At 42.5% G+C, this 10,934-nt stretch overlaps 2 protein-coding genes across 5 annotated transcripts; one reads left to right on the forward strand and one right to left on the reverse strand.

The window, feature by feature from the left end:
- Positions 1–559: 559 nt before the first annotated feature.
- Positions 560–4,216, forward strand: ngs (notochord granular surface; the record flags this gene model as incomplete). Its single annotated transcript, XM_080491507.1, is given in 13 exon segments — positions 560–617; positions 620–863; positions 1,010–1,175; positions 1,622–1,768; positions 1,905–2,024; positions 2,125–2,220; positions 2,647–2,781; positions 3,153–3,263; positions 3,346–3,456; positions 3,579–3,703; positions 3,804–3,924; positions 3,928–4,052; positions 4,123–4,216. Coding segments are annotated over 13 exon segments (1,653 nt in total).
- A 360-nt stretch (positions 4,217–4,576) lies between these two features.
- Positions 4,577–10,750, reverse strand: pgm3 (phosphoglucomutase 3). Of its 4 annotated transcripts, none has more exons than XM_080491503.1 (13): positions 10,576–10,750; positions 8,227–8,435; positions 7,867–8,051; positions 7,677–7,744; positions 7,429–7,562; positions 7,123–7,318; positions 6,657–6,814; positions 6,481–6,564; positions 6,300–6,398; positions 5,996–6,115; positions 5,603–5,725; positions 5,211–5,384; positions 4,577–5,097 (listed from the first exon to the last, which is right to left on the reverse strand). In XM_080491503.1, the coding sequence occupies exons 2-13, from the start codon at positions 8,431–8,433 to the stop codon at positions 5,011–5,013; spliced, it is 1,635 nt and encodes a 544-aa protein (XP_080347629.1). In that variant the 5' UTR covers positions 8,434–8,435; positions 10,576–10,750; the 3' UTR covers positions 4,577–5,010. The 4 variants fall into 4 exon arrangements, with proteins under 4 accessions (XP_080347629.1, XP_080347628.1, XP_080347630.1 ...); XM_080491502.1 differs by lacking the exon at positions 10,576–10,750 and adding an exon at positions 9,082–9,193; XM_080491504.1 differs by lacking the exon at positions 10,576–10,750 and adding an exon at positions 8,707–9,085.
- Positions 10,751–10,934: the final 184 nt, after the last annotated feature.

A 10,934-nucleotide genomic window follows, 5' to 3' on the forward strand; every position in this document is an offset into this window, starting at 1 on the left:
TTTAAAATATAACTACACAGTTTAAATGCGCTGAAAGTGTATGATAGTGAACTAAGACTAACAGAAGAAAACTATTAGTTAAAGAATTTGGAAATATAATTATAAAGAACCTTGGTACATTCAAATCAACCACTAAAGAATCGGCCTCTTTTGTTTTAATCAAATTTACTCACTAAGATTGCTTCCTTTGGTCCTTCAGGTTGGTAGATAAAAAAAAGAATAAAAAAGAATCATTATAAATACATAAATTCCCTTTCTTTCTGAAGACTGTTTAAAACACAAATTTGTAGTTTTTCCTCACACTGGAGAAAACAAACAGATATAAATAGGACAAATCACATTTAATACAGTGGTGTGTGTATTTGATTGCGGACAGTCCATTAAATAACTTTTTCTACGAAGTCAACATAATTATATGATACGATCATGTTGACTGTTGGAAGACAACCGCGATGATGATGATACAATTTGTATCATCATCATCATCATCATCATCATCGTCATGGTAGTCTTTCAACAGTATACACGACTACTAAATTACTTCACGGAACCTTGATAGATGTTTGTAAGGACATTCACCCTTTGGTTGGGAAGGTTCAACATTCCTCTGTGGTGTAGAGAGGATATAAAGACTCTCAAAGGGTGAGCGATCACTTTCCAGGTCGGTTTAGAACCGTCAACATGAGCCGCAGTCCAGAGAGGATGTCCTCATATCGCCGTCACTTCGATGGTGTTTTCGCCCACCAGCTGTGCGGGTCTACTTCATCTCCCACCCGCAGGGAGACGCGCCACCGCTCGGCCAGCTTCACCCGGAGCGTCACGGTGGGACGCAGGACGCGCACCACCAAACCCCGCATGAGCAGGTGGGTGCATGGAACTACATTCCTTTTGGTTTATAGTGTGAAAGGACAGTCATTCAGTTCAATCAACCAATTATTGAAATGATTCCTTTATGATACTTGATTAAAAACAAATCCACTAAAACTCACCCAAAGCCTCTCAATTACAGCAGTGCCAGTATGGGGGAGCTGTGTTTTAACTCTGCTATGGGCCTGGGGCCAAAACTGGACCTGGATGCAGCTGCAGCAGAGAACCAGGCCTTCATGGTGACCCGCACCAATGAGAGGCAGGAGATGATCGCCCTCAATGACCGTCTGGCAGTGTATATTGAGAAGGCAAGAAGCAATCTGTCCACAGACAGACTCTACCAAAACACTATTATCAGTTACAACTGTTAGAGTATGTTTAAAAAAAAAAAAAATCTTAATAATTTAATGATGTTGCTGGACTCAGTTTGTGTGACCTTTCCATCAGGAAAGGCATACAATATTTTGATTGCTTGTGGAAAGGCAAGAATATGTTTCTCTAATAATTCTACTTTTCTGCAATGTTGCAAGTCTTGTATATATACAAGAAGACCCAAATAATTGTGTGCACTGTTCAAACTTTCAAGCCTCAAAACCACAGTGAACATCTAATACTTAAAGGGTTATTCTCTTATTGCTTGTGTTTTCTTGTCATCACACTCTTTATAATTTTTTGAATGATGTGGAAGAACAGTCTTTTACATTTTTCATTTTGTGATGATCAGGCTGATCTTTTCCCTGATCTGTCAATTTAGGTACGAACACTAGAATCCAAAAACAAGCTTCTGGAGACTGAGCTTGAGGCTCTGAAGAAGCTCCAGCGACCATCTGGCCTCAGGCAGCTATATGAGTCTCAGCTGAGGGATCTCACCAGGGAAGCTGAGCAAATGAGAGTGCAGAGGGTGGGTGAGAGTCTTCACAGCATACTTAGATCACAGTATTTTCAAATGACAAGTCGAGAGACAGTGCATATTTTTTTCTGGTGTCAGTAGTGATCATATCACACCATTAATTATATTGTATTTCTGTTCTCTGCAGGAATTGTCTTTGGCGGCCAAGGAGGCGACGCTGGGCCAGCTTGACATGCTGAAGGTCAAATATGATGATGCTTTGGAAGCCAGGAAAAGGGCAGAGCTAGACATTGAGAATCTGCGTCCAGTAAGATAATCGAGAAAGACTTTTTAGTTTGAATGCAGGAGTGATTTATGAAAAACGTGTCTAATTAGAAACATGCTCTTATTTCACCTTACAATTCCAGGATGTGGACAAAGCCACCTCGAGCCGGATTGCACTGGAGAAGCAGATGGAGAACCTGGTGGCTGAGCTGGCCTTCCTACAGAGAGTTCACAAGGAGGTACCATAACATCTGTCTGCTCTGCGGCGTGTGGCTGGCATGCCATTCATTTTGTCATTGATGGTTTAATGGGCTGGTAATTATTGATGTGACTGCTTTCACATGAATGAAGACCTCATTGATGGATCAAGTGAGTAAGACCAGAAACACTTATCAGCATAGTGTGAAGGGCTCATAGCAAGAAGAAAGGTACAAATAATGTGATGGGAAAAGTAGTGTTGTAAATCTTTTAATACACTCGAGGAAACACAGTTTTTGTGTCTGTTAAATCCACAATGAAATGAATAATCTGCATAGATAAATAGTGTGGTATTCATAATACACTATAAACAGGATTTCAGATGAAACTCACTCAGGCTTATTGCATTTCTTATCTCATGTGATATTCCTGCTCATAGTGTTTGTTTGTTTCTCTTCCACGGAAAGGAAATTGAAGAGCTGTTGCAGCAGATATACTCGGAAGTCTCGAAGGTGGAGTTGACCTTTGGCCTGCCAGACCTCTCCTCTGCTCTCAAGGGGATTCAGTCACAGTATGACAGTATCGCAGCCAAAAACCTGCAGGTACAGAGCTCCCTCCCGGCTGACTACTGGTCACCAGTCCGTCACACGGCAAACACAGAAAGACATGCACTCACACTTATCAGAAATATAGAATCACCAAAAAGCCTCAAATGCATGTTTCTGGACTGTGAGAGAAAACTGGAATACATGGATGGAAAAACCCTCTTAGACACAGGAAGAACATGCAAACTCCACATCGAGAGGCCCCCCACGCCACACTTAAATTCAAACCGTATTTTTCTGTCCATTTTAAGTCTTTTCTAAATAATACAGTACAAGTAATGTGCTGTCGTCTCTATGTTATTTAGGTCCGAATCAAAAGCAATAAAGTGAGTCATTTCAGGTAAAAAGCTCCTCATGTTTGCTTATAGGAGATGGACACTTGGTACACAACAAAGTTTCACGACCTGAGCAATGCCTCCACCAAACACGTTCAGAGTGTGAGAAGTGTGAGAGAGGAAATCGCCGGTTATAAAAAGGACGTGAGTATTAAATACTGTTCCGACTTTGTCTCCCCGGTTTTTTCGAGTGAATAAAAAAGCTGTTTCTTACATCCATGTTTAGATCATCAATAAGGAGCACGAGTTGGAGGCACTAAAGACAAAGAATGAGTATATGGAGGCTCAAATCCGTGACGCAGTGGAAAAATATAAGATGGAGGAGAAGGACTTACAGGTGCGGTGTGACATCTTGGTTTCTTATTTTACTCAAGCATAGTTAAGCAATGGGCTTTCTAGACCTCACATGGGCCGGAGCTCCCTCAAATGTGACTGCAATGTTCTGGTCTGTTGCACCAGGAGCGCATAGAGGCGATTAAAGTGGATCTACAGGTGACAAAGGGGAAGATTGCTCTGCGGCTGCGGGATTACCAGGACTTGCTAAATGTCAAGATGGCTCTTGAGATTGAGATCATCACCTACAGGTGAGCGATCACAAGGTGCTTATAGCTGAACTGAACTGATGCTGCTTTATTGTTGTTGTTTGAATTGTAAATGCAAACGCAATTCTCTTCTGTTTGTCAGGAAGCTGATTGAAGGGGAAGACAGTCGCCTGAGCACCGTGGTCTGCAACTTGCCCTCGACTCGAGGTCTGCAAATGCAGACCAGTGGCGGCACCTCGACCTCGGACAGCTCTGCCGGCGTGTAGAAGAGCTGCGTCGGTGCAGAGAAAGCTGCACGTCGGGTGGAGGTGGCCTCATCCGACACCCAGACTGACTGTACCTTAAGTAAACAGGCAACTGAGACGTCTGAGAGGAAGACGGTCCTCACCAGGTAGAGTGACTCTTATCACTTTAGATGATTTTCAGCCAAATCACACAGTAATTGTTTTTTTCACCCCTAGAACAGTTAAAACAGATGAAGAGTCTTATGAGAGAAAGACACAGGAGTGCACAATCATCATTTCTGGAGCAGCCGATGACACAGATGAAGAGTAAATCCATTTGTTTGTTTGGACTAAAAAATAGTGTACTAATTCTGAGTCTCACATTAAGCCTATTGTTAAAAAATGTAAACTGTATATCAGAAAAAAAACCAACTACTGAATAGCAGAAATGTACCCATTACACCAACATTAGTTCTGTCAGACATTACAAGATTTTGATCTTCAGTGTGTCCCCTCGCTCTGCTTTGCCTGCAAATTCTCCGTCAGCGTTTCTCGGCCTCTTGGCTTGTTTAAGCCTTCTTCGTTTCAGTAAAGTCTTTTTGAAGGTATTTAATGAACAAGCGTGGCTTTCAATTCATTATCAAAAACGGTGGTCAAGGTTTACAGGACTGACTGCTTTAATAGTAAGAAATAGCTCTTTTTGTCCTTTACTTATTCAAAATATAAGAAACAGAAATTACAAGCATTACATAAACATTTCATTTCTTACAGTACACAAAAGGGCCTTATTGGTTAGAAATGTACAATTAAATGAGAAATTATTGTAAAACTTGTCTTATGACTTTGTTTTTTTGGTCTATTGGTAGTGTGACAATGTACGTATAAAAACGGCACAGTATTTTGTTGATGACACCAGAAAACCCCTTCCGATACACAGCATGATTTATGAGCTCCAGTAACATCGCTTCATTATCCTCCCACATCGTTGCAGTGAAAGAGAACTATAAATAAGAAAACTGGAGTACAGTACCAAGTCCATCGTATAATGATAACATGGCACTTTAAATGATTGACATTGTGAAGAATCTGACATGTAGAAAAAGCACAGATCCCTTAAGTGTTCTACTATAATGGTTTGGGTTCATCACCCACCCCTCCAGCGAGCCGATACACCGCGAGGCTGACTTCATGTGCCAGGACATCAGCGCTCTCCTGAAAATCAAACACATGACATCCGTCTTTCACAATACAACCTCACCCACAAGGATCTTTCACCAACTGATGTCTGTGTGAGAGAACAGAAGAAACATTCCAATATCCCCCACCTGTGTTTCCGCTTCTGCGTAAACTCTAACCACGTCTTCGGTACCGGAAGGCCTGACGAAGGAGCGAGCTTGTCTGTACTTCTTCACTAGACTGTCGATGGCCTCCTGCAGTCCTGCTGGGGTCACTGCCCGTCTCTCTGCATCGGTGGTGTCTATCACTCTGCGGTCGGACACCTACAGGAGAGTGAAGAGTCCAGGCATATTTACAGCTTCGGAGGTCCTGGTAATGACAACACCCATAAAGCGAGGAGTAACCTGCTCACATTAATTCTTCGGAACATTATTGTGACCAATGACAATACTGCGACTATACAAACATACAAACTTTATGTTCCTGTACACTGAACACACAGACTCTAATTATTATACATAAAAAATAAATAGGTATGTACCTTGACTTTAAGCTGTCTGTTGGGCAGGTCGCTGTAGATGGCGTCCCACTGCTGGACTGTCATCCCTCGGACAGCTAATATGGCTTCGATCAGTAGCATGTCGGAAATGGCGTCTCCTACAGTCTTTAAAGTCAACATGAGAGGAATTACCAATAGCATCTATTAACATTAAAAAGTCTCCACTGTTCGTTAATTTGATCAGTGGCTGTATGTGCCTACGTTCATACAATATAACTGTAGCGGGGACAAACGTCTGATAAAACACTTGAACTATGTTGACTTATCTTACACGTGGAGATAAAAAGCAAATGTGCACAACAATTTTCTTGAGTAAATGAGGGTTAATGATTTTAAACATAAACACGTAAACTACATGAGTGTGTGTGTGTGTACCTGATTGATGACGTTGATGGTATTCTGTAGCAGGAGAGCGGCTCTCTTCTTCATGTCATTGCTGTTAGTATCCTCTGCGAGCTGCTGGATTTTCTCTTCTGCAGCTTGACTGAACAACACCTGACCACCACACAATTACTCTGTGAGACAGATCTGCGCACTGATCACATGATGTCAACACACTGCTCCTTCTCAATGACACAAAGCCAACTAAAGTAAGTGCACAGACATTAAGAATCATAAATAATTGGTCAGATCTCGTGACTATTATTGCTATTGGGAAAGTGTGCAGGCGTTTACTCACAGTCCCATGGCCGTTGGCCTCGAAGTACACAGCGACATCAAACTCCTGAGCTGCATGATGAAGATGCTTCACTCCGGTTTTAGTGCATCTCACGATCACCTGTGTAAGACCAACATGTCTGACAGCATCCGCACATGAGAAACATCACACAAAAGATGCACTTTTGTTTTTGTTTACTCACCTTCATTGTGTTTTCCAAATACTGTGTTGAACTGCCATTTGCATAAGCCGTTTGCACCACTGCTATCTCTAGGTCGAGGCCTGCCTGTGCATCCGGGGAAAGATAAGTCATCACAAAGTGTGTGTGTGTGTGTATATGTGTGAGTATTTGTTGTATACATGTTTTTGTGAGTATACCTCTGTAAGCAGCTCTTTAAGAAAAGTGCTGATGAGAGTCGCTATCTTGTCTCCGTCCAGGAGGCGGAAACATCCCTCAGAGTTGGTGTAGTAATAAACGATCCGGTCAGCATCACCATCGAAGGAGCAGCAGCGTTCCCCTGCGTTAATCTCAATGCCTTTTCCAAAGGGAGGGGAGAGACGTGGCAAATTAGATTCCACCCCATTTTTTTCCCAATTGTGCTGGACATGATTAACTTTAATTACAGCATTACAGATACCAATGTCACTACGCATGAGCTTCGATGATGCCAACTGAAACAATATAGCTTTAATAAATGCTGTACTACATACAATACTCGTCTGTTATGCGCATTACCACTAATCAATCTTCATACAAAGCAGAATTCTATGCAAGATTTAGTCTTTGTTAAACACTTTTTAGAGACACCAGAGCATTGTAGATATTTAGAAAGCATCATTGCACCTGCTGGAGGCTTTTGCTGCACTTTGACGAAATCGGCCCCACACTGGTAGTTCAGCTTTCCTTTGCTACCATCATTAATGAGAGAAATTTGCAGCTCTTTCTGCAAGTGACGCTCCATCTCACGCACCTTCAGTGCCCCAATCCCATTGGCACCGTCCACACAGAGGTGCTTCTGGTCATCTGTTCGGTTGGAAGCCTACCGGAAAGGAACAAGGAAAGAGAAAAGAACAATCCTCAATGAATAGGGTGGATGTATTAAACTAAGATATTCAATCTGACAAAACATTACATGTACTCTTTTCTTACATTCTTGGTGAGCTGAATAAAAGCTTGGCTGAGTTTGCTGTAGTATCCTTCCACTGTGGCCTTTCCATATTTGCCCCGTGTGTTCTGACAGCACACCATGTAATGGAGCTGTGGGGTGGTCACCAAACCGTAGTCTGACCACACAGATGGAGAGAATCAGCAGAAACAGTCATTGCGAAAAGAAGCAAGGTGAGCAAACGCATCCAGTTCACAGACAAAAAAAGCAAAACATTTTTAATGAGCCTTACCTTTGCTGTGACCACCAAGAGCAGAAACTCCATCTAATACTGCTTTGGAAAGTGCAGCACTGCTGCTCCTAGACGGCCGAGAACACAAACACAAGTGTGAATGTGCATGATCAATTAATGGCAGGTTTATAGTTTATTGGATTCAATGTTTCAGTGTTTGAGAGTTTTTTTTGCTTTTACATTTCAATACCTGGTATCTTTTCCGACAAACACATTTGCTTCCTGACTCATATCTATAGCCTCCTTCTGTATGACGTCCTTCATAGCAGAGACCAAATCGTCCTGCTCTGCATTAGCCAGCTGGCTGGCGTAGCCCTCCCATGTTGGTGTCACCATCTCCCCCTTCGGGTCAATCAGCTTCACCCCATTGTCCTCCTACACGAGCACCGATATTAAAAGGTTTTGTGCTTTATGATTACAAAGAACGTGAATACATACATTTATTTGTAACAAAGACATAGACGTCTCCAAGTTGTTACTTTTACAATTACAATAAAACCAAACATGTCAGTTGAATAAGTAAGAGTCATTCTGACTGAATCAGGCTCACCTCTGGGTTGTGAGATGCAGTCACCATAACTCCGATGGTAGCGTGAGTCTTTTTAGAGCGCAGGGTGGCCAGCATCCCCATCCTGAACATAATGTGGTCCAGCTGTTTGGCGTTGGTCCTGAAGCCGGCGGTGCCATACTGCAGAACCAGGCCGGCTGGCTTTGGGTGCAGAGTGGACTGCTTTAACACTTCCTGAAACTCGGCCATCTCTGAAAAATCAAGTCAGGTCACCTTTATTTCTAAGGCACTATAAAACGACTACAGCGGGAACCAAAGTCCTGTACATAAATAGACAGGAACCTAAATACATAAAGAGTAAGCAATAAAACAACAAAATACCGTAATAATAAAATGGGCACAAACAAAAAGGAGCAGAGTCTCAAACATGGTTAAAAATCAGGGAATAATAATGGACTTTGAGATTACTTTTGAAGTGGACAGTGAAGGGCAGCTACCTAATAGAACATTTACCACTCGTACCTGGTGATTTGTCTGCATTTTCAGCCGAATACGTAGATTTTAACGTTGACGATCTTTGTGCCCATTATCAAATCTTATTTCATGTACACAATACAGATTAGAAGATCTTATTTTTACGAATATTAAAAGTCAATGAGAAAGGTATTTTGAGAGTTTTGTAGATTCCGGTTCACACTGGCAAAGTGTTTTACACACTGACAAATCCCACTTCGGACAGAGATTCAGATCCAGAGGAGGGCAGTTCTCCCCGCACGCAACTTCTAAACACCAAACACTAAACGCGTCTCCCTCCTCACAAACCCGGAAGTCCTGCCTCCGCCTCTGCCTCCCCTCGCGCCACCTTCTACACTAGGATTCGCTTTTTAACTCACTTACCTATGTACTTTTTTTTTTTCTGCAAGCGCGTTACTGAGAGATAAGCACTTTCTGTTTCCCCTCTCCGCCGTTGACGTGGCTGGCAGTGACGGGTCTGGCGACAACGATGCGTCGGCGCATGCGTCGAACTCACAGCGCGAAACGGTGTGCCTGTCGCTTTATGAAAAAGTCACGTGACCGATACAGTGGGCTTTTTTTCCTCCTATTTCGCTTGTTAGTTGATGTATTTAATTCATTTCTCATTTAATTTTATTGGAAAAGAATAATGTGATAAAATCCCTGCACTTGCACCAGTCAGACACAATTCTTGGCAAATCATAACGTACTTCTGATCAAGCACCGCAGCCAACAGAAGCTTGCTCAAATGCAGGAACAGATGGAACGAAACAACCCTGAAACTTGCTGGCAACAAGTGCTAAAGCTGGCAAGGCTAAATAATCTGACGGAACCAGTGTGGGTCTCTTTTCCCTCAATACAGACATAACTCCACTTAAAGCTGATGAGTTTAAACTCATAGGAGAAACTCTTCTTTTGCCTGCCCCTTTCCAACAAGCTACAGTGGAGTTGCCTTAGGAGAAGATAGTTTCAGGCTCGTATGTCAACCCCTTGATAAAAAGACTATATGCACTTGAGCGCAATGCTTCAGATTTGCACATACATGCAGCAATACGATATGCGGAGCGAGGCCGCCATCTTGGATGGGGCACCCATGCGCCCCCAGTGCTTTTATTTCTACTTTGGAAGGTGTGTAGTCCAACTACAATAATTATAACTCCCCGAATTTTTCACACATATAAAATACGTGCTTTCATGGGCGGTATTATGCTCTTTAACAACGACAGAGGTATAGTATGATGAATCAATAAATGCATAAATTAAGAAACCGATTGTTCATTTGGATTTATTTCTCTGTGTCCCTTACACACACGCGCACGCATTCGTATTAAACTTCGAGTACATTTTTCACTCAGTTGTGTTGGAATACATCGTCACCAAACCAAACTGTTGAAACGAGGAATGTTTTTTTTTTGTCTAACTCATAGTGTGTGTCGACCCACAGTCCACTGCTGCTTTTAAACACACCCGTACACAAACGCACACACCTTGTGTCATGTCTTGTCGAGATTTCTGCTCACAGGCTTAGATTCCCAAATAGCCTGTCTCAAACGGCTGATGTTTGTGATATTTACTGAATAACACAAGATAATAAATATCTTGAATCTATACATACGTGTGCATGGGAACGTGTATAAAGTGGTTGTGTGAGTATTGCGAAAGAGTTGCCGAAAGAAAGGGAGATATGTATGAGCAGACCCATGATACACAGCTGTATGGGACATCCACCCATCCACCTTCTCCTGCTTATCCGTATCCGGGTCGCGGGGGTGGCAGTCTGAGCACTGTCACCCAGACCACATTGCACCGATTAAGAACCTTTCCTGCGGGTGGTGGGCCCACGGGAATTTATGGGACATATCAAATACAAATACTCACATACTCGCAGCGGGCTGTGGTTCACTTTCAGGGAAATGCTGAGAAAGGTCCACTGGTAGGCTCTCTTCAGCTGTACTTCAAGTTACCGGATAAAAAACACGGGCAACATTGCTCGTTCTGCGTTAACTCCGGTCGACTCTGGTGCTACCCGACAGTGATATACCTCATCCAATATGGCGGCGATGCTGGTTTACCCTCCAGGCACGTCACCCACTCATCACTCGTGGCTGCACTTCCGTGAACGTCACGTGACGCGGATACGCTCATAGGTTAAGATCCGATACGATTTAAATAAATAAATAAATAAATAAATAAACAAATAAATAAATAAATAAATAAATAAATAAGAGACGCATACA

The sequence above is a fragment of the Lipophrys pholis genome, assembly GCF_963383615.2.
Source record: "Lipophrys pholis genome assembly, chromosome: 21".
Taxonomy (NCBI): Eukaryota; Metazoa; Chordata; class Actinopteri; order Blenniiformes; family Blenniidae; genus Lipophrys; species Lipophrys pholis.